The 27,316-nt window shown below is 42.5% G+C and overlaps 1 protein-coding gene across 2 annotated transcripts in view; it reads right to left on the minus strand.

Moving 5' to 3' along the window:
• Secp43 (tRNA Selenocysteine associated protein) overlaps window positions 1-27,316 on the minus strand; it is a 160,675-nt gene that overhangs the window by 24,744 nt on the left and 108,615 nt on the right. For both annotated transcript variants that reach the window (XM_080283279.1, XM_080283280.1), the window contains one exon: window positions 2,616-2,797. In XM_080283279.1, the coding sequence (XP_080139405.1) occupies window positions 2,616-2,797 (182 nt within the window). The remainder of the gene's footprint in view (window positions 1-2,615; window positions 2,798-27,316) is intronic.

Below are 27,316 nucleotides of genomic sequence, written 5' to 3' on the forward strand. Positions count from 1 at the left end.
GCCTCCCTTTCATTCTCTGCAATCAACACCAAATCATCAGCATACAACAACTCCCACGGGAGTCCGTTTCTAAAGTCACGTGAAAGGGCTTCAAGTACCATGATAAACAACATGGGACTCAAGACTGACCCCTGATGCACACCAACATTCACGGAAAACTCATCACTCAAATCTCCATTCACTCTCACCTGGGTGTGAACACCCACATACATGGCCATAACCACCCTAACCAGCCACTCCTCCAAGCCAAGCTTTCTCATTGCCCACTTCACCACCTCTCTAGGGACTCTGTCAAAGGCCTTTTCCAAATCAACAAAAACAAAATAAAGATCCCTTCTCCTACCAATATATTTTTCCTGAAGCTGTCGAACAATGAATATGGCATCAGTGGTCCCCTACCTGGCATAAACCCAAACTGCATCTCATCAATATTCACTCTTTCTCTAATCATACCTTCTAAAACTCTCTCCATTACCTTCATTATCTGATCTAAACGCTTTATACCTCTATAATTCCCTCTTTCCAGGGCATCACCCTTCCCTTTATACACATTTACAATTACACTCTTCAGCCAATCATCTGGGACAACACACTCATAAATAATCCTGTTTATCAGGTCAGTGACTAAACTCACCCCTATATCGCCTGAGGCCTTCAACATTTCGGCAGTCAACCCAGACACACCTGCTGCCTTCCCCACCCTCATCCTGCCTATTGCCTCACTCACAGTAGCAGTATCAATCAAAGGCCAAGGGCCAGACACTGGATCTGCTGGCTCCAAACCTTCCCTGTCCCAGTCAAACTCCTCATTCAACAACCGGTTATAATGCTCTCTCCATGCATCTTTAATATCCTCACTGTTCACCACTACCCTTCCTTCATCATTCTTCACACACTGCTCACCTATGATATCCCGATTATCCCTCTTCACCTGACCTGCCACCCTAAATATATTTTTCCTTTCCCCATGATTTAGGTTATCAAGTAATTGTCTCTGTGACTCAGACTTTGCCCTGTATACCTCTCTCCTAGCCCTAAACGCTTGGCAGCCAAATATTCCTCTTTGCTACCACCTTTCTTCCATTCCCGGAAAAGCCTTCTTTTCTCCTTAATTGCAGCTTCTACACCCTCATCCCACCACCAAGTTACTTTATGTCTTGGTGGTCCTCTTGTCCAGCCGCATGTTACATCAGTAACTCTCAAGAAATTGTTCTTGAGGGCTCTGTACTGTTCATTAACGCCTCTGTCTACAGCTCCCTGTTCAGCCACCACTCTCCTCTCCTCGCTATAGAAGGCATCCCTTACTACTTGGTTTTTCAGCTTCCATATTTTCCTCCTAGGTACATAAGTCCTCTTTTTCATCATTTGTTCTTTAAGCACCATATCACAAATCAATAGTTTGTGCTGCTGCACACTCCTCACTTCCTATAACTTTAACATCCCTCACTAACCTCCTATCGGCCCTCCTAACCAGAAAATAATCTATCTGACTGCTATTTCCCCCAGACTCATACGTAATTAACCTACTGTCTCTTTTCCTAAAATATGTGTTGCACACAATCATGTCCGTTGCCTCCCCAAACTCGAGTATCCTTTCCCCTTCTGCATTCCTTAGACCATATGCACATCCCCCATGCACTCCTTCATAACCTTGGGCTGCTTCACCTACATGACCATTTAAGTCCCCTCCCAAAATCACTATCTCATCATCCCGCATACCACCCACTACACGTATTAAATCATCCCATAATCTATCTTTCTCTGATTCATCCAATCCTGCCTGTGGAGCATATGCCGATATAATCACAGCTATCTTTCTTCCCAACAGAATTTTCACAACCAATATCAAAACGCTTACTCTCAAAACATTCATAACATATTCCACCCATTTCTCCGCAACCATCACACCAACACCTCCATATCCGTCTGTCCTCCCCTGCCAAAACAACTTATAGCAACAGTCCTTCCCAACAATCTTTCTGGCTGATCCACCCCTGTACTGGACTTCCTGCAAACACGCCACGTCCACCCACCTCCTACTGAATGCCTCAACGACTTCCCCTGCTCTTCCCCTCAAACTTCCCACATTCCATGAACCCACCCTCATCCCCATGGGTGATTTACTGTCCTCAGGCTTGCTTTGAAACCTTTTTTGTTTTGTCATCTTCAGTATTAATAAATGGGGACAGACACAGCACAGGTCCCACTCACCGCACAATCCCAGGTCCAGGCAATGGATCTGGGACCCCTAGCCCACCAGCTTACCAGTGGCTGTGGTAGTGGCCTCGGGGCACCCTGCCAGGACAGCTGCAACGGACATGATTGTGTGCAACACATATTTTAGGAAAAGAGACAGTAGGTTAATTACGTATGAGTCTGGGGGAAATAGCAGTCAGATAGATTATTTTCTGGTTAGGAGGGCATAATAATAATCTGCACATTTAACTTTCCTATTATCTCAAACTGAACACAAAGCCTCACAGCTGCCACCTCGATAACACCTGGTAGCAACAGTAAAAATGGATAGACCTACTGTACACAAGGTAGCATCATCACTAAAAATAAGCTAGTTAATGTATATGAAATATTGTACTTCTTTGATGAAAGCAACTCACCTACGGGCTCAAAATCTTCTTTTGATGAATCCTTGGAGTCCCCATTACTGCCTTCCATTCCACTGGAATAATCACCATAGGAGGAGCCATAAGGGTCATAGTATGTGCCATAGTTCTGCCAAGCTGCATAATTGTTCCAGTACTGTTCGTAGTACTGGCTGTAGTCACCACCCATATGGTTCCTGATTGAAATAATAAACAAATTAACCCTTTCATTCACTTCACATATTGTTCTTTGTACATTCATATGATTGTATTTAATTTTAAGAGATTTTTCAGAAAGTACGAACTAGAAATTGACTTTAATATCCCTTCATTACAGGTCTTTGTGAATCTCAATAAACCATTTGGTGGTGGCAAAAATGACATAAAATACACAACACCAGATTGAAGGGTTTGTTATTCTTGCTAGCTCTACATGGTATTATTTACTTTAGGAAAGACCTTTCTACGGGGTGGTTGGGGTTTACTGCTCATGTAATGCCACTCAGGGATGAGCGAGGCTGGTCCCTCACATCGTAAATGTCAGGACCAATTGCCTAGCCCTGGGCTCCTATGCTCCTCATGGGGCAGCATAGGATTGGATGATGAATGGATGGATGGAAAGACCTTTCATAATGTACGGGTTACATATTGCCTTCATTAACCCTTCTCTACAAGGCGCTTTCAAGAATGGAACAGGGGTGGTAATAGTGAGTCATATCTGGCAGCTAAGCACACACCCAGAAATGAGATACACAAGTCTCAGAGACTTTCAGTGAATAGCCTAAATACTGCTGAAGGAAAAATACTGCATTTATGGTGGCTAAACAGATGATGAGAAAAAACAGGGATACCAAAGGTGAGCAGTATGAAGGAAGATGAAGGAAGGGTAGTAGTGCATCCATCTATCCATCATCCTATCCTATGTTGCCCCATGAGGAGCATAAAGCCCGGGGCTAGGCAGTTGGTCCTGACATTTAACCCTCTCAGCGTCAGTCATGTGATTCGGGTTTCATGTGGATTATTCTAAAGATGTTCAGTCACTCAAATCGCGTTCCTAAGCACAAAAAAATTCGCCAAAATTTAAGTTTCTGGCGGATTGGTGTCAAATTTTGAAGCATCATAGCGAATGCAACGCTTTCCAATGGTAAGGCATTGGCAACAATGAGCTGACTCACGGGGCCCAGCACGTAGTACCTCAGTCTCTTCGAAGCAGTCAGGCGGTGAGGTTGCATCGAGTGTACTGTCCCTCTAAACTCCTACTAATTCTCCCCATCCTGCCCGAGCCGAAGCCCCTATGGACTCAGTGTGATAATGCAATATTTGTGAGCATATCTGTATGTGATATTGTCGATGGAGCATAGATATATGTCACGAATAGGAATTTTGTCCGTTACCAATCACTAGGCTTAGAGGCGATATGCGTGTTCACTGTTGTGGGGTTTCACCTCTCGCCCTCCCCAAGGCCCTATGGCATGATTATAAATACATATATAATGAACCCAATGCCTAAACTGTATTTTGTGTGAAAGATATTGTGGCTGGCTTGGTGAAATTATGGAACATTAGTGTGGAATGGGGCAGACATCACGTACAGCTTTTATAGTCGGGAAGGAAGAATTAGAGGTGTTTAGGGATGGAATTATTGTGATTCTGATGGTGAAAATGCATATGGAACTGTGTGAAATATACGTCAAACATGCTGCGGGTGTTCGTGAAGGAGTGTGGTGTGTGCCAATACAATAGAGTCACAGCGAGTGTTCACAGAGAAATATTTCATGCATTGACTGACTTAGCTAGAACAATGCGCACGTGTCAGAGACAAGAAATATGCCACAGCCACATATACATACGTATGTCGTGCAGCGAATGTTTGTGGAGAAATCTATTGTGTGCATCGCATGTGTTTTAGGCAAATGTATCGCAAGGAGAGAAGAAAATATGCCACAGCCACAGACACACACACACACATGCACACACACTCACCCACACCCACACCCACCCACACACACCCACACCCACCCACACACACCCACACACGCACACGCTCACCCACACACACACAACTCACACACTACATAACTCCTCATCTTCAAGTTACTGCCAGCATCTCAACACCTCTGGAGGAAGTGAGTTATCCGTATTTTGTTGATCTGTATATTAACCTATTTCTATAGTTCAATATTTTTTACACAAATAAGTAATGTTTTTTACATACACACATATGAGATGGAAGAAAGTTCAGCTTCAGTATCAGAACCTAGCAGAAAGATTAGTGGTCATGTCGAGTTTCTGACAGCACTATCAAAAACCTTATGATATTTTACGTGTATACTTTGAGTAAAAAAAGAAAGGGAGTGACTATTATCACCGGACAGTGATATTAAAGGTGACGTTATTATCACAGCGTGGTGATATTACAGGTGACGTTATTATCACAGCGCGGTGATATTGCTGGTAACGTTATTATCACGGTGTACGGACATTGGCTAAGTGTTCTGAGGGTAGTGAAGGGGGATTGGGAGGGAGGGATATCAGAAGCTTTGTTTATCACTGGTAGTAGTTAGAGGCCAGTGAAGGGGGTGTAGGGAGGGAGGTGGTGAGAGGGTAAGGAGGGGAAGTATTGAGGGAGGGATTTCAGGAGCTTTGTTTATCACTCAGACAAGTAGTTACAACATTAGGGTAGTGAAGGGGGATTAGGAAGGGAGGTGCGGGGACGTGTTTTGTAAACAGTCGCCTCCACTCCCGCCACCGCAGTATAGTCTGGCGTTCGACTCGATAGTATCAGTGTCCTGCTGACCTCAGCCAAGGCAACATGGAGGAAGACAATTACGCAGAAGATCCAGATTATCCTTCTCCTACCAGGCAAGACAACATGGTGGAAGACAATTACGCAGAAGTTCCAGATTATCCTTCTCCTACCAACCATGAGCCAAACGACATGGAGTTACACACGTCAGCAGAACCACAGGAATATCCAGCTAGTTCATCTGCTGACTACGGGCAAGACGACATACAGGCAGACACATGTACCAGTACAGACACAACATCTGTCTTCAGGGATATTTTCTCCACTGACACGTTTAACTCTTTTGTAGAATTTGACTACTTTTTCAAGAAATATCAGAATCACACAGGGTCCGTGTTTCGAGTGAAGTCTTCTAGCTCCGTTATCAGTGAAAATAAGCGTCGTCAGCAGCAAATCCCTGTCGAACTGAAGTACGGCTCTGTTTCATTCGTGTGTGTACACTACGGCAGTCCGAAACGGAAAGGACTGGGTATAGGACAAAAACAGCGATATCTTCCATGTGGCTGTAATGTGTTGGTGGCACTAACAGCAAGAAAAAACAAGCTGGTTATCACAAAGACGTATCTGCAGCATAATCATGAGGTCAGTGTAGCTTTACAGCCCTTCTATAGCCAGAAACGCAGACTGACAAGTTCGGAGATGGGAGACACAGAGGATGTAGTGAAACTTAACCCAGACAACAAGCAATTAAAATCCTTCCTCCAGGGTAAATACCATAAAGCAGTAACCACGCAAGATGTACAAAATTTGAAGCGGAAAGTGCAAAGTGAGGATGGAATGTCAGACATCGGTAAGTTGACAGAAATAGTGGATGAAATTGTGGGTGCAGGAAAAGGAAAGGTAGATATATCAGTGGATGAAAGTAGGGCCATCCAAATGATTGCATTTGCTACTAATGAGATGATAAGCATGTACTGTAAATATCCAGAAATAATTTTCATGGATGGAACTTACAAAATTAAGATATAATTATCCGCTCTACATGATTCTTGTCCAAGACAACCTAGGCCGTGGCAGGGCTGTCTTTTACGCATTTGTAAGGAGTGAAACAGCAGACATAATGCGGGAGGTAATGTCATCATTTTGTAGGATGATGGAGAATGTAAACCAGACCAAGACAGTTATGACTGACAAGGACCAGAACGAAATTCAAGGAGTCCGTGCCTTACTTCCGAAAGCAGACTTGTTACTTTGCAAATTTCATGTCCTGAAATATTTCAAGAAAAAGGTGTCTGAACTTGTGCTTCCTGTCACTAAAGAGAACGAAATTTTTGGTACTCTGAAACAACTTGTCTATGCCCATAATGAAAATTCCTTTCGGTCTACCTTGTCTGTGTTACAACAGCAAGATTCTAGTATGTTTCAATATATATGTACAAACAGGATAAACTGTAAAGATATGTGGGCCACATACCTACGGTCTGCTAAGTTAACATTTGGAAATGACACTAACAACCACATTGAAGCAGAAAACGGTAAACTAAAGCACTTCCTAACATCAACTACATCGATGTCTGAGTGCATACGTAAAATTATGCTTCATAATTCCATCTTAAATGATGGGCGAGCCTACACGCAGTTTTTGCAGACATGTACATCCGTTGAATATGGAGTTCATGATGTTCTATTGAACAAATTATACAGTCAGATCTCGGAACATGCAGTTAAACTCATGATGAAACACCATAAGTTTTCCAAGCCCTCAGATTCTTTATCGATCACATTAGATTCGCCTGGCCTCTTTGTTGTGAAAATAGGGTCTACTGACCAAAAAGTAATGAGAAAGGGTGAATCTGGTGCTGAACTCAGCTGCTCATGCACTTTTTATAGTCAACATTTCTTGCCATGTAATCACATTATTGCCTTTGTAAGACAAGAGAATATTGATGTTTCAACTATCAGCATGCAGTCCCGATGGCGGAAGGGGAATACACTGATTCCTGCAGTGGCTTTAGAACCCAAGACCTCCATCATGCACATTACACGACCCCAGTGTCCAATGACCCCTGCCCAAAAATTCCGAGAGAGTCAAGAGACAATGCAGCGCCTCACAGCAGTGCTAACTAATAGTGGAACTGAAGTGTACAAAGCACGACTTGATATGCTGAAACGTATTCTTACTTGCTGGGAACAGGGTAATGATTACCAGTATGCTGCTAGTCCACAGATGTCAAGCACATCAGCTTCACCGACGTTACACACATCAGCTTCACCGACGTCACACACACCAGCTTCATCGTTGTCACACACACCAGCTTCACCGACGTCACACACACCAGCTTCATCGACGTCACACACACCAGCTTCATCGTTGTCACACACACCAGCTTCACCGACGTCACACACACCAGCTTCACCGACGTCACACACACCAGCTTCATCGACGTCACACACACCAGCTTCATCGTTGTCACACACACCAGCTTCACCGACGTCACACACACCAGCTTCATCGACGTCACACACACCAGCTTCACCAATCACAACAGCAGATTCACAACGACTACAGTTAATGAATGCTCATCTTCCTATGGTAAAAATGAGGGGTCGTCCTAAAGAGTCAAAGGTATTAGGACGATTTAATCATTCTAAAGTTGCTAAAGCTGGAGTCAAACGGAAAACAAGTAAGCAGTCCACAAAAGGACGCAAGAAAGCGATAATTAGCAGTGATTCAAATGATGCGTAATGTTCTGTATACCACTGCCACTAAGACTGTTTAAAACTAGTACTGTTTAAATCTTACTGTGGCCTAATATTCAGTATGGAATATGGAATAAATGTATTTTCATAAAATACTTTTTAATTTTAATATGTAATAAATGTATTTTTATTAAATACCTTTTGATTTTAATATGGAATAACTGTATCTTTATTAAATACCTTTTAACATCCTATGATGGCAATTAATAAGTAACCATAAATTATTTGAGATTCTCGGTTAAAATACCGAAAAACATATGATCACCGACCGGTGATAATACTGTAAAGCCATTGTTCTTTTCACTGTGCGGTGACTATAATGGGATCAGTAATATCACTGTACGGTGATAATACACACAGCCAAAAAGAAAATAATAAAACATAACGAGCGAAAATATGTAGCCGTGGGTGAGGCATGGAAAGAATGTTTTTTATCTCGTGTGCGGGTGAGGAAGAGTATTCAAAGTTTGTCATCCAATTACTCCAAAACTATTGGATGTATCGATTTCCCATAAGAACCATGATAAAGAGCAGTAAATTCTACATATGTTCATTTGCAGAATATAAGCCCCTGGGAGCATTTTCTGTTGGAAAAGTTGGGGGAACAGACTGTTTCATTAAAGTCGAATGCGCTCGGAGGAGTAATCTCACTTTGTCGGCCAATTGCTCGAAAACTACTGGACGTATTGATTTCCTATAAGAACCATGATAAAGAGCAGTAAATTCTACGTACGTACAAGACATAACAATGTAATATCTATGATAAGAATTCGTTGTTACATAGGTGGGAATATTGCGTATGCTGTGCACACATCACGAAAGTGACGTACGGACGTGAGTTCCCAGTCGATTTTGGCGATTTATTTGAGAACTATGAGGTGTATCGAAACCAGTATTAGGTCATTAGAAAGCTGGTGAAATTCTGCATAATATTATGGAATAAAAACATAACATGTGTGAGAAAAAATCAGTTTTAGAGCTCCTTGATTTTTTTCAAAAATGGGTTTCAGTTTTTGGCTATTTTCTCGAAAACTTCAAATCGTATCAACACCAGATTTGTCTCTCTAGAAAGCTGATGAAATTCTCTATCAAAACTTCTAAGAACATTTTCCTGTATGATGGAAAACAATTGAATGGTGATGATGGGAAGTGAATGTGACGTAGCGAAATGTTTATTCATGGCCGCCTAATGTTGCTTTATTCGTGTTTTCCTGTTTTTTTGTGGTGCTTATCAGCTAGAACAAACATCGATAAATAAGATGACATAGGTTTCATGGCAGTATATTGATGTTTGGGTGGCGAAAATAAGGAGACATTACATGTTATTTGTCACGCGCGGGCAGAAGGGATGGGCGGCTTTGCAGAAAAAAATCGTGCGCTGGAAAACTTACTGAAACTTTCCGTCCACGAGAGGGTTAAGATAAGAGTGAATACTGAGGATATTTAGGATGCTTAGAGCAAGTATTACAACCAGTTGAAAATGGATGGTACTCCAAAGGTGGATGAAAAGCTGATGACTAGGAGAGTTGGAGCTCCCATTTCATCAGCCCTCAGTCCTTGCCTCTGACTATCCCCCTTTGCTGAACTTTTTCAGTGTTTCAGCAACACAGAGAGTAGGTCAGCATGCTCTCCAACACAAGTTCCTCCAACTGTCAACACCAAAATAAATGCACATTACACACTACCCTTCCTATTCAAAATTTCTTTAAAATATGGCATCTCAACACCAAGCTTTGGAGCCCCAGGGAATGGGGGAGATCATAAAAGCCCCACCATCAGCCCCTCTCCCAGTGACGACCAAGCGAAATGCCTGAAACCACTGTCTGAATCACTTTTTCTTCATTTCTGCAACATTTGCATCCTTTTCTCTAACTTTCTCTGCTGACCACCACCTCTCCTCCTCTAATGCTCATTTTCTCTTCCTCACAGAGACTCAACTATCTGAGGCAACTGATAGCAAGCCCTTCTCTGCATCCTCCTGCTTTCTCTATAGTCTACTCACTTCAAAGCCAAAGGTGGCTGTTGTGTACATGTATGCAAGAACATAACTTGCTCTTGTGTTCCTAAACTTAAATCTTCTGAATTCTCTACCCTCTGGCTTCTGCTATCTCATCATTCTCTGACTAAATATATTGTGTTGTTTACTTATCCCCTAAATCTACATGACTATGATAAACTCTATGACTATCTTACTCCACGATGGAAAACATATTGTAAATTTCTCCTTTCTCTGAAATCTCCATTCTAGGTGATTTCAATGTTCACCACCACCTTTGGCTTGCCTCTCCTTCCACTGATCCACCTGGTGAAAAAGCCTACACCTTTTCAATCCTTTATGGCCTACAGAAGCTTGTACAGCACCCTACCCATATCCCTGACTGATCTGGAGAGAGAGTTCCAACATACCTGACCTCTTCCTTAACACTAATCCTTCTGCTTGCTCTGTTAATCTTTTCTCTCTGTTGGGCTCCTCCAATCACAACCTTATCGCCTTAACCTGTCCTACTGCTCCATTATGGCCTAAGGACCCTCCCATAAAGTGGCAGCTTTGGCACTTTGGAGATGCTGATTGGGAGGCAGGCAGTACTTCTTTGATTTTCCATGGAATGGCTACAGCCTCCATGGCCAAGAGCTATTTAAGTGCCATGCACATTATGGGGGTTATTCTCTCGTGCATGGAAGCATGCATTCCTTTCTCTTATCCTGCGACTAATACAAAAAAAAATCTTGGTTTAATCACGCTTGTTCTATTGCTGTCCACAACAAGGAGAGGACCTACAAAAGGTACTAGAGCCAACCCACCCCTGAATATCCTCTTTTTTATGTTTCTGCCCGGGATCATGCTAAGTCCAATCTTTGCTCTGCTAAATATAATTTCATTCGTATTGAATGCTCTGAACAATCCAACTCAAATTCTTCCTGCTCCTTCTGGCGCCTTGCCAAAAACCTTTCTAACAACTTTACCTCATCATCCTTCCCTCCTCTTTTCTGCTCTGATGCCTTTAGCTGTTTCTTTTATTGATAAAGCAGAACTCTTTGCTCAGACTTTCTCCTCCAATTCCACCTTAGACGATTCTGGTGTTGTTTCCCCTCTGACTTCATCATGGCTGATATTAAAATATCTTTGCTTGATGTTTTTTCAGCCATCACTGGCCTCAGTACTAACAAGGCAACTGGGTCTGATAAGGTCTTTCCTCTTGTTCTCAAGAACTGTGCTGGTGTGTTTACATCCTCCCTAGGTAAACTTTTTCACCTTTGTCTGTCAACTTGTACCTTTCCTTCTTGCTGGAAGTTTGCTCTCATTCAGCCTGTCCCAAAGAAGGGTGACCATTCCCAGCCCTCTAACTATCGCCCAATTCTTTTCACCTGTTCAGTGCCGAAGCCTTTGTTGGCTTTTGTGCCTAGACTGCCGAGGGTCTGGGAATCAAAGTTATCTTCAATGCTAGTCAGTTTTAACTTGTTTTTCTTCCATGAAGAGACCTGAAAAGTGGTCAAAATAAGCCTAGTGACAGTAAAAGTGCCCACTTCGGCTGTTTTCCGCCCCAAAACAAGTGTTTTGGTCCAGCAGATTTGCATCACATGGTTACTTTCAGCTAACGCTAGCAGCTGATGTGGAAAGATAGTCCACTTAGGGGTGGAGTGGGAGGATGCACTGGGTATCTGTAGCATGGAAACGCAACTAGGTTTACGTAATGCTGCCACAGTTGAAACTATGATGACATGAAGTTGGGGTTCTGTGCTACAAGTATGTATTATCATATTCACTTTTTTTTTTTTGCATTATATTGGTACAAGGCACTATAAACATTCACATAAGGCACTATAAACACTCATGCTACACACAGCCACATCAGCTAAGATAAATCACACATTTCTTATTTTCCCTATGTTATTTGACTTAACCCGTACAATCCCGCCGTCGGCATGGTGCCGATGGTACAAAACGTCTCAAGTAATCCCAGCAACGTGATGGTGCTGACAGCAAAATTTGAGCACTGTAGTGTATCTCTAACTGCTTCAATCTAGCTAATGTTTTTGCTAAGGAGTAGCTTAATGTATTGGCAACATTGTGCACAAGCACTTGTAGCACTGAGTTTGGTTCTGCATGGCTGGGTAACATCAGTGTGCCACTGTCCGTCAAAGCGTTAGAATGTCACGGAAGTCACGGCATTTTTCCACCTCACTAGGCTGGAGGAGGCAATTGAAACTGTCACATGGACCCTCTGTCCTTTCATTTAATGATTCTATAGAAGAGGAAGACCTGGACGACTCTTCTGGGGAGGAATATGAGCCAGTGGAGAAGGATATTGAGTATGGGGATTCCCCCATTCCCCTCTCCCATTCTCTCTCATCCCACCCAGCTGGGTGGGAAAACGTAGCTCACGGCTTGGGAAACTGGGCTAGAAACACGATGGACGGCTATCCTGCACTTATTTCTCCTATAAGGAGTACTTTTTCTTGCTTTTCCTTGATTTATATGTCCTTTTGGATTGTTTTATGCAATAAAATTTTTTCCTGTTTTTAGTCCATGATTGGGTGGGTATAAAATTGCAGAAATGCCTGGGATGGTACAGGTACTTATATTACTTTCATTATATACAGTATTTACGCATCACTATCAATTAGTCCATCATTTGGAAGTTCTCCAACTTTGACTGGAAGTCAGGAGTAAGCGCAATATCACTGGCAGCGCGGCATGACCCAGATTTGCGTCAGTTGGATAGTTTCAGATACCGTCAGCGGCTGATGTGGATAGACAGTCCATTTTGGTGTAGATTAGGTAAATGCATGGAGCATTTGTAGTCTGGAAATGCAACCTGGTGTACGTATTGTGGCCGCAGCCGAAACTATGACGATGGGAAGTCGTGGTTCTGTGCTAATTTTACATACAGTAAAACCTCGATATAACGGACTTCAATAGACCGGAATTTGCTTTTATCGGACTCGAGGAGCTACTGGACTAAATTCTTATACACTCAACCCCCTGCTATTGCGCCTAATTGGTCACAGGAAACGCACGTGATAGCCGAATGCGTGACAGCTGAACTGACAATCAATGGGAAAATTTCTAACTGGTTTTTCGGTGGCCCATTTTTCTAACTTTTAACCACTTTATGCCTACGATTTCCTGCCAATCTCTCCTCTAACATGAAAAAAAGCATTATTATATTAATAATAACAGTATAATGAATAAATAAACAACATAAAAGGCCATCAAACTTTTATAAGGATTACGGCTTGGGAGTGGCTTAGTTGCCGCCAGATCTCTTTGGCTGTCTCCATTTCATTAGTGTCCACAGCTAAAGGGGGTATCACATGGTAACTTATATCAGGAATGGCTGAGGAACATTTAAGTGGAACAAAACTTGGACGCTATCACACACGTTCCTCACACTGTCGTCAGAGCCCCGTCTCAGTTGTAAACACGTGATTACTTTATTGACACCACAGTTTTTTCGGCATAAGAAATATTAACTCTTTATAAGGGTTTCAAAACGATTGATATTTATTCTAAAATACAATATTAATAAGTATTCAGCGCTGGCTAAATTTCAATGTTGTACGATATATTCTTTCGAGCCGAATGGGTTTTGGTCACTGTTTTGCCCGTCATGTCCTCGGCAGGAAGCCGTTCAGATGCATTCCAAATGCCCGTGCTATAATCGGGAATTTTACCACGTTACCGTTCCGATTAACCATCGTATCCTCTGCAAACCTCGTATGAAGTGCCGTGTGAATAAGTTTCGCTTAGCCTGTCTTCAAACTCGACGCATGATAGCGGTCTTGGGTTGCGTGATAGCATGTATGGTTGTGCATTTGATGTGTGCGTGATAGCAGATAAGCGTGATAGCTGAACGCGTGATAGCAGGGGGTTGAGTGTATATTGGAAAATGTCCGATAAAACCAGAAGCAGTCCGGACTGCCTGACCACTTCAGCTATGTTCACCACAATAAGGTAAATAAAAGACATGTTTGTCAGTGTGCAGTACTGTATTATTATATATATTGTACCATTTGATTAATGTAATGAAGGTTTTACACAGTACAGTACTCTAATAGTAGTGAAAACAGTTAAAAAAAACGTTGGTGCAATCCGGACTAATGTCTGATATATCATAAAAAGTTCGGATTAGCAGGGAGAAGTCCGGATGTCGCTTTTATCGGAATTTCGTTTTTTTCAGAATGGCTTGGGCCCCAAATAGTTCATTATAGTGAGGTCTTACTGTATTTTCACATTCACTTTTTATTATACTATACTGGTATAAGGCACGGGAGGGAAGGATGGGTGTTCGTCATCCCATTTTCTGTCATACGCTAAGGGCAGACTCAAACGGTTTTGTGCAAATGTGAGAAAAACCATGTCCATATATATACGGACTCGACAATTTAGGGTACTGTACTGTACTATGAGTTAGTCTGTATATATATGGACTTGGGAATTTTGACACTATTGGTTTGTCTGTATATATACGGACACAACAAGGAACAGGTTAACATCCTGTACAGTACTCCCTCAATCATCCGACATAATAGGGCCAAAGGCATATCTGGGTAGTGGCAATATCCGGATAATGAAAGACATTCCCGCTACTATACCCAGACCCTACCAATACCCAACCTCCAACCTATACCTAACCTATTTGTACAGTACCTCTGCTTAGTTTAGCAGTGTTTTCCAGTCATTCAGGCATATTTAGACATCAAAACACATATATGAATATCCAAAATCATTTTAAACACCAAGAAAACCATTAAAAAAAAAAAAAAAAAAAAAAAAAAAATGAAAACCAGAAAACACCCTACCTGTAAACTACTGTATGTACAGTACCCCCCCTAATTTTGGAACTGTTTTCAGGTCAATTTGCCATATTTAGACATCAAAACACACATAGGCATATCCAAAGTAATGCTAAACACCAAGAAAAAAAAAAAAAAAAAAAAAAAATGCCTATACTGTATGTACAGCACCCCTCAAAATTTTTGGCAGAGTTTTCTGGTCATTCTGCCGTACTGAGACATCAAAACATACATAGGAATATTCAGATTACTGCCAAACATCAAGACAACAATGCATAAACAACAAAAATCCACAAAAAAACCTGAAGACAGTTGGAAAATCAGTTATCTTTCTGTGACACGAGTGATAGTCTCTCCCGGGAAAAAAAAAAAAAAAAAAAAACGGAATTGGTTATACAGTCAGACCCCTACTTACGAAAGATCGACTTACGAAAAATCCGCACATACGAAAAAATTGTGTGTCTGTGTGTGTGTGTGTGTGAGAGAGAGAGTGAGAGAGAGGATAGCACAGAAGTAGGTATGGACTAGAAGGGTGCGATGGGGTAGAGGGAAAGAAGTTTGTGACCTCAGTAATTATGAGATTAGGTTGGGCTGGAGAGAGAGAGAGAGAGAGAGAGAGAGAGAGAGAGAGAGAGAGAGAGAGAGAGAGAGAGAGACAAAGAGAGAGAGAGACAAAGAGAGAGAGAGAGAGAGAGAGAGAGAGAGAGAGAGAGAGAGAGAGACAGAGAGACAAAGAGAGAGAGAGAGACAGAGAGAGAGACAGACAGACAGACAGACAGACAGACAGACAGAGACAGAGAGACAAAGAGAGAGAGACAGAGAGAGAGAGATAAGGGGATTAATCCCCAAGCTAGACCTCATCAGATCATATAGCACTGCTAGGGTTACAGGAGGGCGCTACCCCTTCCAGCACAGCAGCCACCAGGCGGGGCACGAACTCACAACCTCACGATTATTAGCCCGACACCCTACCACTGAGCTACTGCGCTCCCCAAAGAGAGAGAGAGAGAGAGAAATGAACTTATGAAAAAAACAACTCATGAAAGACATTTAAGAACCAATTATTTTCATAAGTTAGGGACGTGGGGGCGATCACCATCCACTCACTCGATGTAGTGCTGCTCTTGGGTGTCTGCCCTTTCCTCTCCAACCTTCATTCCTTCCTTTCTCTTCTGTCTTTCTTTCCTTCATTCTTTCCTTGCCCTTCTGCCTACAGGTGACTTTACACTCCCTCTTCTGTCTTTCTTTCCTTCATTCTTTCCTCTTCCTTCAGCCTGTGGGTGACTCTACAATGAGTGACAAGCCAAATGGTTTCCTGTACACCAGGAAAGCATTTACTACGCTGGGTGATAACCATATAACCAGATTTTGGCGCCTGGTGGTTTTAGTGGGTAATTATTGAGCTCCAGTCTGATTCAGCCAGAGAAGGTTTATATCCAAGGGGTAGTTGGGGTTGATTGCTCATGTAATACCACTCAGGGATGAGTGAGGCTGGTCACTCTCATCTTAAATGTCAGGACCAACTGCCTAGCCCTGGGCTCCTACGCTCCTCATGGGGCAGTGTAGGATTGGATGTTGGATGGATGGATGGGGACGGCCCCTCTCTCTCTACATTAATCCCTCAATTCTCCGGATATCACAGACCTAATAACCTGTCCATGCAGTGGCAACATCCGGATAATGAACACTATTCCCCTGCCACACCCGGACCCTACCTATACCCACCTCCAACCTATACCTAACCTACTTGTACAGTACCTATGCTTAATCTGGCAGTGTTTTCCGTCATCCAGGCATATTTAGACATCAAAACACACATAAAAATATCCAAAGAAATGCTAGACACCAAGAAAACCATGCAAAAAAACATTGAAAACTAAAAAACACTCTACCCAAACACCACTGTATGTACAGTACCCCTCCTTATTCTGGCAGTGTTTTCCAGTCATTCTGCCATATCTTGACATCAAAACATACATAGTGTTATCCAAAATAATTTTCAACACTTAGAAAACCATTAAAAAAAAAAATGAAACCAAAAAACATCCTACCAAGACACCACTGTATGTATAGTATCCCTCCTAATTTATACACTCTTTTCAGGTGAATCTGCCACATTCAGATATCAAAACACACATAGAAATATCCAAATTAAAGCTAAACACCAAGAAAACCATGAAAAAAAAAAAAAAAAAACTGAAAACCATAAAACACCATATCTATACATGACTGTATGAACAGTACCCCTCCTGATTTTGGCACAGTTTTCAGGTCAATCTGCCATATTTAGACACCAAAACACACACAAGAATATCCAAAGTAATGCTAAACACCAAGAAAACCATGAAAAATAACACTGAAAAACAAAAAACACCCTACCTATACACCACTGTATGTACAGTACCCTACCCCTCTTAATTTTGGCAGTTTTCAGGTTAATCTGCCATATTTGGAGATCAAAATACACACAGGAATACCCAAAGTAATGTTAAACACCAAGAAAACCATGAAATAAAACACTGAAAAAAAAAAAAAAAAACACTGAAAACAACAACAAAAAACACCCGACCTATACATGACTGTATGTACAGTACCCCTCCTAATTCTGGCACGATCTCCAGGTCAATCTGCCATATTTAGACACCAAAACACACCTAGGATTATTCATATTAATGCTACACATCAAGAAAGCATGCATCTATCTATCTATCTATCTACAGCCCGATGCCCTAACCCCCCAAAGGGTGGCCGCAGACAAAAAGCCTCCAAGTCACTCTGTCACCCACCATTTGACCGCCCTCCCCCCATCTCACTCCCCCCTCCCTCATATACCTGTCAACTCCAACCCTCCACCTCGTCCTTGGTCTCCCCCTCTCTCACTACTCCCTCCACTTCACCTAAATACACCCTATTAGTCAGTCTTTCCTTCTCCATTCTCTCCACATGTCCAAACCACCTCAGTGTATTTCTCCTAATTTTCTCAATCATATCCACATCCACCCCACAATGTTCTTTAACTTCTTCATTCGTCAACCTGTCCCTCCAATGTACTCCACATGCTCCTCTCAGGCAACTCATTTCCACAGCTCTCACTCTTGACTTGTTCCCCTCTAGCAATGTCCACACCTCGCTTCCACACGTCAGGGTAGGGATCACAATACTATCACGCAGTGACTTCTTAACTTCCATACTCACCTCTCTATTTCTCATCACCGCTTTCAGTGAAAACCAACAACCTTCCTTCCTTGCTGTACCCTTTCGAGCACTTCTTTGCCAAAACTTCCATCCTTACTCATCACACTACCCAAGTACTTGAATGCATTCACATTCTCCATATTCTCGCCATCCTACCCCAATGTGCATTCTGTGACTTCATTCCTCTTGAACACCATTACTTTACTCTTGTTTACATTATCTTTCAGATTCCTCTTCTTACATACTGCTCCAAATTCATTCACCAAACCTTGCAACTTCCATTCATCTTCACTCAACAATACTGTATCATCAGCAAACAGCAACACCGGAATCTTCCACACCTCACCCTCATTCATTAGAGCCACCCCTACATCCACTGCCCTACCTTGCACCTCCTTTACAACCCCATCCATGAATATATTTAACAGCCATGGGGACATCACACACCCTTGTTTCAGTCCCACATTTAGATCAAAGAACTGACTCAGCTCAACATCCACTCACACTGTAGCCCTAGCTCCCTCGTACATACTCTTCACAGCACTCAACAATTTCCCATCGATTTCATATATTCTTAATACCTTCCACATACCTTGCCTATCCACTCTATCATATGCTTTCTCCAAGTTCATGAAGGCAACATACACTTTGTTTCCCTTCTCTAGCTACTTCTCCACTAAGCATCTTAGAACAAATATCCGATCTACACACCCTTTTCCCTTCCTAAATCCCCTTTGTTCTTCTCCAACTAGCTCCTCTGTTATATGCCTATCCCTATCAATAAGCATTCTATCATATATTTTTCTAATCACACTAAGGCAAATACCCTATGGTTACCACATACTTCTCTCTCCCCTTTTCCTTTGTATGAAGGAACAATTTTACCTGATTTCCAATCCCCTGGAACCCTTCCCTCATCCCAAGCCAATCTACACAGCTTCCATATTCACTCAACAACAATCTCACCCCCATACTTCAGCATTTCACCACACACTCCATCAATTCCTGGGGTCTTTCCCATCTTGATCTTCTTCATTGCTTCAACTACTTCTGCCCCACGGATCTCTTCCTCTCTCCTCTCATCCCTTCTTCCAGCTATTCCCAAACCACTTATACTCACACTTCTCTCACTCTCTACATTCAACAAATCCTCAAAGTGCTCCTTCCATCTCCTCATTTTCTCTCTCTTCACCAACAATCTATTATTCCAATCTTTCACTCCTCTACTATTTCCCCTTTCACGCTGTCTTATTTTCTTTACCTCCTTCCAAAACAATTTCTTACTCTCCCTCCATTTCACACTCAGATTCCTCCCAAACTCTTCATCCACTCTCTTTTTACTCTCCTTCACCAGTCTCTTCACCTCCCTTCTGCTCACATATACCTCTCTCTTCTCTCTCTCTAATCTTCTCCCCTACTTATACTCGCTAGCCAGTCACTATATGCCTTCTTCTTTTGTTCCACAGCTTGTTTCACCTCATCATTCCACCATGCTGTCCCTTGCACACCCCTGCATCTCCTCACTCCACAAACCACCTCGCAAGCTGCACCTATCTCTTCCGTGAATATATTGCATACACTTCTTCCACCCCTTCCATGTGCTCTAACTCATACCTTTCCAATTTTTCTTCCACTATGCTTTTATACTCTGCCATTTTCTCACTCTCTTGCAACTTCTCCACTCTTTTCACTGGAGCCGTTTCCTCCTGTCTTCCCCTTCATCTTTTCATTCATTTTCTTTGCAGCCCTACCCTGGCCATCACTAAGTGATGGTCCAAGATTCCATTCCCCCACCCTCTCCACACTCTTGCATCTAACACTTGTCTTCTCATTCCCTCAACCACACACACGTAATCTATCATTGCCTTTTGTTCAAGAAGATCACCGTCCATCCTCCTCATGACTCTCCATCATCTTATGCCGGAAGAAGGTATCGGCTACTGCCAACCCCTTACTAGCACAGATGTCCACCAAAGCACTAACATTCCCATTTACTTCAGCTGGCACACCCCACTGACCAACCACTCCATCCACTCGTACATTCCCAACTTTGCCATTCATGTCTCCAATCAAAAACACTCTCTCACTCCCCTCAAACTTGTCCATACATGCTTCTACACTCGTCTAAAGTTCATCTTCATTCTTGCCACTCGGTCCTCTGTCAGCGTATACACACATACAATCGCCCAGGCTTGTATACTCACGTTCATCCTCATCCATACAATCCTTGCACTCACTGTTCCATACTCTCTTATATTCTCCTTCCACTTCTAAGTAATCATCAGACATATTCCTTTTTTTGCCCTCTCATTCTTATTAACTCCCGCACATATTCCTAAACCAAACTCCCTTTCTCTCACCCTTTCACCTTTCCATTTAGTTTCAGTCAATCCACATACATCCACCCTTGCATCCTCAAGCACCTGAACAATATCTCTCTCTTTCACTTCATCATTCACTTCTCTCACATCCAGGTTCCCATCCTTAGAATGCCCTTTGTCCGTTACTTGGTCGTCAACGTATGGTCTGTCCTGGTCTGAGGCGATTTGTTTGTTTGTTTAGTTAGTTCTTTTAATGGGGTGGGGCACTAACCCACCACCAACTCTTTTAGTCACCTCATACAACAAGCAGAGATACTGGGGGAGCATTCTTGAAACCCCCCTACCCCCAAGGGGGAAAGCATGGATTTTTGGATATTTTTGTTGTTTATGCAAAACATGCATAAACAACAAAAATCCACAAAAAACATGACAATGGTTTGAAAATCTGTTGTGTGATGAGTGATTGCTCCAGTGGCTCAAAAAAAATTCCATGGCCATATACCTACCACTGTAAATTGGCTACAGTTGTATAAATGGTGTACCATCATCTTCGCTGGTGTTTATAAGATAAGCTAACACTTATAAATGACAAGTACAGAAATATAACAAGAATTGCTTTCTGGAGTAAAACTTACCTTCATATAAATTCCCACCATCCTAGTGCAAAATCCTGCCAGCACCTTCCAAAGTTAAGCATACGTCTAGATGCAGAATTTCAAGAGCTTTCTCGTGGATTTTGCAGAATTTTGATACGACCAATAGCAGTCGAATAAATTGCAAAAAAAAAAATTGAAAACTCATGAGTCAGTGTTATCACCACAGAGGAGGGTAGGGAGTGAGGGAGGAGCCAGGAGGGTATGGAGGAAGGACAGGAGGGGGGGGAGACACAAGGCTGTGGGCAGGAATCTCCCCCTTCTGTCAACAGGTGGGCAGGCGCTCTTACCGTACATTTACTCATGGCATATGGTCTGTTAAGACGCTGAGTGGCCATGCGGAAACACAACTCCTTGTGACCAGGGGACTTTCAACCTTCGGTAGAGAGGCTGATGGCCACTGTCACCAAACAAGTACTCGTGGCTTCTGGTCTGTGTTTGATGGAGGTGGTGGTTGGGAAAGACTTAGCCTCTGTGGCCGTGCGATATTGGACATTCAGTGGGGAATGCGTACAGACATTTTGACACCACTTGCTGGTTACAGTCATATCACTCGGGTGCTGGAGGTTTATTGGGAGTAGGATGAGCGCATGACTTTGACCATTCAGTGCAGGGGCGGATGGACATTTTAGCTCTGGTTGTGGGTTATGAACTACTTCCTGTTCATGGCTAGAGCTCAGCGGCCATGAAACCAAATGTTTGAATATGTCGGCTGGCTGGCCAAAGTTCTTGGGGACTTATACATCAGGGTAGAAGCAAGTAAATTCGGATAATAGTTTAACCCACTGCATCCGGGTGACATGTCTACGTGACACCCAGGGGACACGTATACATCAAGTGTTTTGCGGCATTATTTGAATATTCCACATGTTTTTTTCACCACACACAACCACTGACAACCCTCCTGCATGCATATGAGACATGCTCCTGTTACCTGCGTACCTCCATAATGGATGGACCTAAGCAAAAAGTTTTCCGTGTCCGGATCCTTGGCTAAGCACTTGCAGCCGCCGACTTCAACACCAATGAAGTCCAAAGGCCAGAAAAGCAAAGGCCTTAGAGACAATGCGAAAGGGAGAGAACTCAAGATGACATTTTCGCCAACTGCGAGTGAAGAAAGTGACTCTTCCTCTCAGGAAAGCGACTGCCATAATGAGTGTAAATATTTATGTCATGTGAGGAGGGTGGAGGACTTGAGTCCTCCACTGTGCACCCATCGTTTCCCCCTCTACATTCATCTGCTATTTCTGATGATTGGAATGGTTCAAAGGATATTGACGATCCTGGAGAGAGGGATATTGGCATGGATGAGGAGATAGAAGAGGAAGTGGGGAATGGAGAAAGGAAGGAGGTGGAGGAAACGCGGTGCGTAGAGCCTTGTGGCTCCGTTCTGTCTATTTACGTGAATGATGGAAGCAGAAAGTTTCAAAATGAAATCAGTGCCTTATTTTTTATTGATATGGAGAATGTGAGTGCATTCAAGTACTTGGGTAGTGTGATGAGTAAGGATGGAACTTTGGGGGATGAAGTGCGTGAAAGGGTACAGCAGGGAAGGAAGGTTGTTGGTACACTGAAAGCAGTGATGAGAAATAGGGAGGTGAGTAAGGACCTTAAGAAGTCACTGCATGATAGTATTGTGATCCCTACCCTGACATATGGAAGCCAGGCATGGACCTTGCAAGAGGGGAACAAGTCAAGAGTGAGAGCAGTGGAAATGAGTTACTTGAGAGGAGCATGTGCAGTGATGTGGAGGGACAGGCTGACGAATGAAGAACTGAAGGAACGCTGTGGGGTAGATGTGGATGTGGTTGAGAAGATTAGGAGAAATACACTGAGGTGGTTTGGACATGTGAAGAGAATGGAGAATGAAAGACTGACTAAGAGGGTGTATGTAGGTGAGGTGGAGGGAGGGAGAGGGAGAGGTAGACCGAGGATGAGGTGGAGGGATGGAGTTGAGAGGTATATGAGGGAGGGGGGGGGTAAGCTGGGGGGAGGGTAGTCAAATGGTGGGTGACAGAGCGACTTGGAGACGTTTTGTCTGTGGCCACCCTTTGCGAGATTAGGGCGTCGAGCTATAGATAGATAGAGAGAGAGATTTTTTAATGAAAAATTTTGTGTGTGTTTGTTATGATGAAGAAGTAAATATCACAGGAGAAAACATGTTACATGGGAAAATATAGTGGAAAGGAGAAAGACAGGAGAGAGGGAGGAGGAAATGCGGTGCCTCACACCACCGCTCTATTTAAGTGAATAATGGAGGCGGAAAATTTGTTTCATGATGAAATCAGTGCCTTACTTTTATTGAAAGTTTTCGTGCATGTATATTTGTTATGATGAAAAAGTCTAAGTCACAGGAAAAATTGTTTGTTATAGTGCAGATTATAGTATTTTCAATCATGGACAGTATGTGAATAACTATTTGTTCACAATATTTTTTTTTTAGGTTTTATGCAGTAGTAGTACTTGTAGTAGTAGTGGTGGTTGTAGTAGTAGTAGTGGTAGTTGTTGCGGTATAGTGGTAGTTGTAGTAGTGGTAGTTGTAGTAGTGGTGGTTGTAGTAGTAATCGTAGTAGAAGTATCTGTAGTAGTTGTAATACCCAGACTTCTAGTGGCATTGCAGTGCTAGAATTAAGTGACAGTGCAAGCAAAACATGCATCTGTGTGTGTGCATGTAAGGTGGTGGTAGTAATAAAGTGGTGGTGAGGCGAGCAAGTGCCCATGCCTGTACCTGAGGCAGCCTGCCTCAAGGTCGTTGCCATGGTTACCAGATTCAAAGCAGCACTACCGCCACATTTTTGAAAAATGTACATGGAAATGGTGTTTGTGGTGAATTGCGGTCTTCTGGAAGTGTTATTACTGTGGAGGGCTAGTATAAGCCTTAGCTGTGCCACCACACATCTGCCATGCATAAGGACATGTGCAAAAAAACAACAAAAATTGCTTGCTTTCCCCACCCACTTTACACGCCCTTCACGGACAATATAGGGCTATCAGCTTGAAGTCAAAGGATTGATGAGTATTATGACACTTAGTTTTATATCTTTTGTTAAGTATTAGCTGAGATATGAAGGTTTAAAAACAGAAAATTATCTCAGGAATGCCCGACTGGGAGAAGGGTTGGCAGGAATATAGGCCAGATGCAATGGGTTAATAGAGCCAAGGTCCAGCATCTAGATTTTTTTTTTTAATGCAAGAAAGAAGGAACCAAAGGCTATAAGCCCAGAAACTGTTCCTTCCAAGAAAAAACAAATTACAATACAAAAGAGAGCCAAATTAAAGATCCGTTCACTTCAAGATGCCTGGACACATCGTTTGAAAGACTGGGGATCATAGCAAGTAGGAAATACAGACAGAGGGAGACAGTTCCATAGTTGGCCTGTTGCATAAATGAAGGACTGGGAGTAATGGTTAACTCTTGCATTACAGAGTTGGACAGAAAAGGGATGAGAGTTTGTTGCGAGACAGGTGCTACATACCCATCATAGAAGTGGAGGATGCAGGCAAACAGTTCAGAGGAGCAGTAACCACTGAAGTATTGACAGAAAAGATGTAACAGTGGGGCAAAGAGTCAGAGGTTTAAGGAAGCCAGCAAGAGGAGGAGAGTTAATGAGACAAAAAGCCTTTGACTCCACCCTATTGAGAAGAGCTGTATGTGGGGAGCCTCCCCACACATGAGAGTTGTACTCTAAACAGGGGCAAAAAAAAAAACGTGCATAAAGTCAACAACTGTGCAGAGGTAAAGAAGGCATGGAATTGGCTTTGCACACCCAGTCTCTTGGAAGCAGATTTTGAGATGTAATATGATCTTTCCAAGATAAGTCCCAAGAGAATGAAACCCCAAGCATGTTCAAGGATGATGCAGAATTAAGCTGGATATCGTTAAACATTAGTGAGTACTCCTGTGGAAGATTTTGTCAGGTTGATAGGTGTAAGAACTGAGTCTTTGATGATTAAAAACAACAAGATTATTTTTACCCCAGTCAGAGTTGCAGGCCAAGTAAGACATTAGGTGTGCCATAGCCTTGATTGTTGAAGTAAATGCTAAGATGGATGTTGCTGGAACTGAATGGAAAGGAGAAGGGTGGCAGCGTACGAATGGATAGGGTTAAATGTACAGCTCAGAAGGTCACTGATCAAAAAAAGGAAGGGAGTTGGTGATAGGACAGAGCCCTGAGGAACACCACTGTTGACAGATCTAGGAGAAGAATGATGGCCATCTACAACAGCGGCTATAGAACCACCAGAAAGGAAGCTGTAGATAAAGGCATAGATAGAAGGATAGAAACCGTAAGAGGGCAGTTTGGAAATTAAAGATTTATGCCAGACTCGATCAAATGCCTTTGAGATGTCAAGTGCAATGGCAAAGCTTTTGCCAAAGTCCCGAAAGGCGGATGACCAGGAGTCTGAAAGGTAGGTGAGAAGATCGCCAGTGGAGCGTCCCTGATTGAACCCATACTGACGATCAGAACGAAGGTTGTGACAGGAAAGATGCTTTAAAATTTTTCTGTTAAGAACAAACTCGAAAACTTTTGAGACACAGGATGCTAGAGCAATTGGGTGATAGTTAAAGGGTTGGGAATGGTCACCCTTCTTTGGGACTGGCTGAATGAAGGCAAACTTCCAGCAAGAATGATAGGTACAATTTGACAGACAAAGGCAACAGAGTTTACCTAAGCTGGGTGTAAACACGAAAGCACAGTTTTTGAGACAACAGGAGGGACCCCATCAGGCCCATATGCCTTGTTAGTATTGAGGCCAGTGATGGCAGAAAATACATCAGCTGAAGAAATTTTAATGGTAGCCATGGGGGAAGTCAGAAGGGGGAAGTGATGGAGGAACAGCACTGGAATCGTCTAAGGTGGAACTGGAGGAGAAAGTCTGAGTGAAGAGATCTGCTTTATCAGTAAATAAAATAGCTACAGAGCCATCAGAGTAGAAAAGAGGAGGGAAGGATGATGAGGTAGAGTTGTTAGAAAGGTTTTTGGCAAGGTGCCAGAAGGAGCAGGAAGAATTCGAGCTGGAGAGTTGAGAGCATTTAGTACAGACAAGTGCTTGTGGGCCCTTCGGGCCCCTCGCACTTGCTCCTGCGGAGGGCTCTCGCGTTTATGTGCTGTTCTAGTGTAACACTGTCACTTGGATTTTTTTGCAGCTAACCAACTGATCATGTTATCTGCAGCTTCGGGCATGGAACCCAAGTTGTACGAACGCAAGTCTGAAATACTGTACTTTACTTGTACCTGTGGGCAAAAAATTCAAAGGAGATCCTATGCTGGGTGCCTGGAGCAGCATTTTTTGGTCAAAATGTGATCGCTCATTAAATATAGTAAAAGATTTTCAGTCGTGATGGGACCAAGTTTTTTATATCAGCGAATTTTTTGTGATTTTTGTGCCAATTCTGATGTGATTTCAGTGTGTAGTTTCAGCTGCCTAAAATACATACATACATACATACACACACACACACACACACACACACACACACACACACACACATGCCTACTGCTATAGTATATTAGATTAATTATTCTTAGCAGAGCGAAGAACAGCCTTAGCATGATTCCAGGCAGAAACATAAGAATATGTGACTCAGGGGTGGGTTGACTCTGGTACGTTTTACAGGCCATCTCCTTGTTATGGACAGCATTAGAACAAGCATGATAATGAACATGTCCAGATACTAAGCATCTGGATAAATGAGGGCCTAATGTATGTATATATGCTCTCTCTCTCTCTCTCTCTCTCTCTCTCTCTCTCTCTCTCTGTATACAAAGTCCAAACCTTTTCACTGTCATATAGGCAGTACATTGCATACTGTTTCACCAAATAATGAGTCTGTTATAATTTGTAATCATGATTGGTTACAAACCTTTTTGATCGTAATCACAATTGATTCCAAAGCTTTGTGGGTGGCTTCGCAATCGTAACTGATTCCACAGATGAGGGAATCATATAAAATTTGGTGTATTCACCCAAGCTAGCTCAAGTTGGATTCATCTGACCCATGAGGTTGATTTCTTCATTTTGTGTTTTGTGATTCTGTATTTATATACAAAATAACCATCATTGTTTATTGTCCAATTTTCATGCCTCTACTCTATAAATTATAACTGTGGGATAATAAATTACCTCATGGACATAATGATTACTACAGGGCATGCCAAGCAAATGAATGTCTATACATATAACTAATGGTAACAACATAGATTCCAGTTTTCCGATAAATTCAAATTTCCGAAAGTCTTT

Source organism: Coenobita brevimanus, chromosome 97 (genome assembly GCF_032717465.1).
Source record: "Coenobita brevimanus isolate Jiangsu-jjx chromosome 97, ASM3271746v2, whole genome shotgun sequence".
Taxonomy (NCBI): domain Eukaryota; kingdom Metazoa; phylum Arthropoda; class Malacostraca; order Decapoda; family Coenobitidae; genus Coenobita; species Coenobita brevimanus.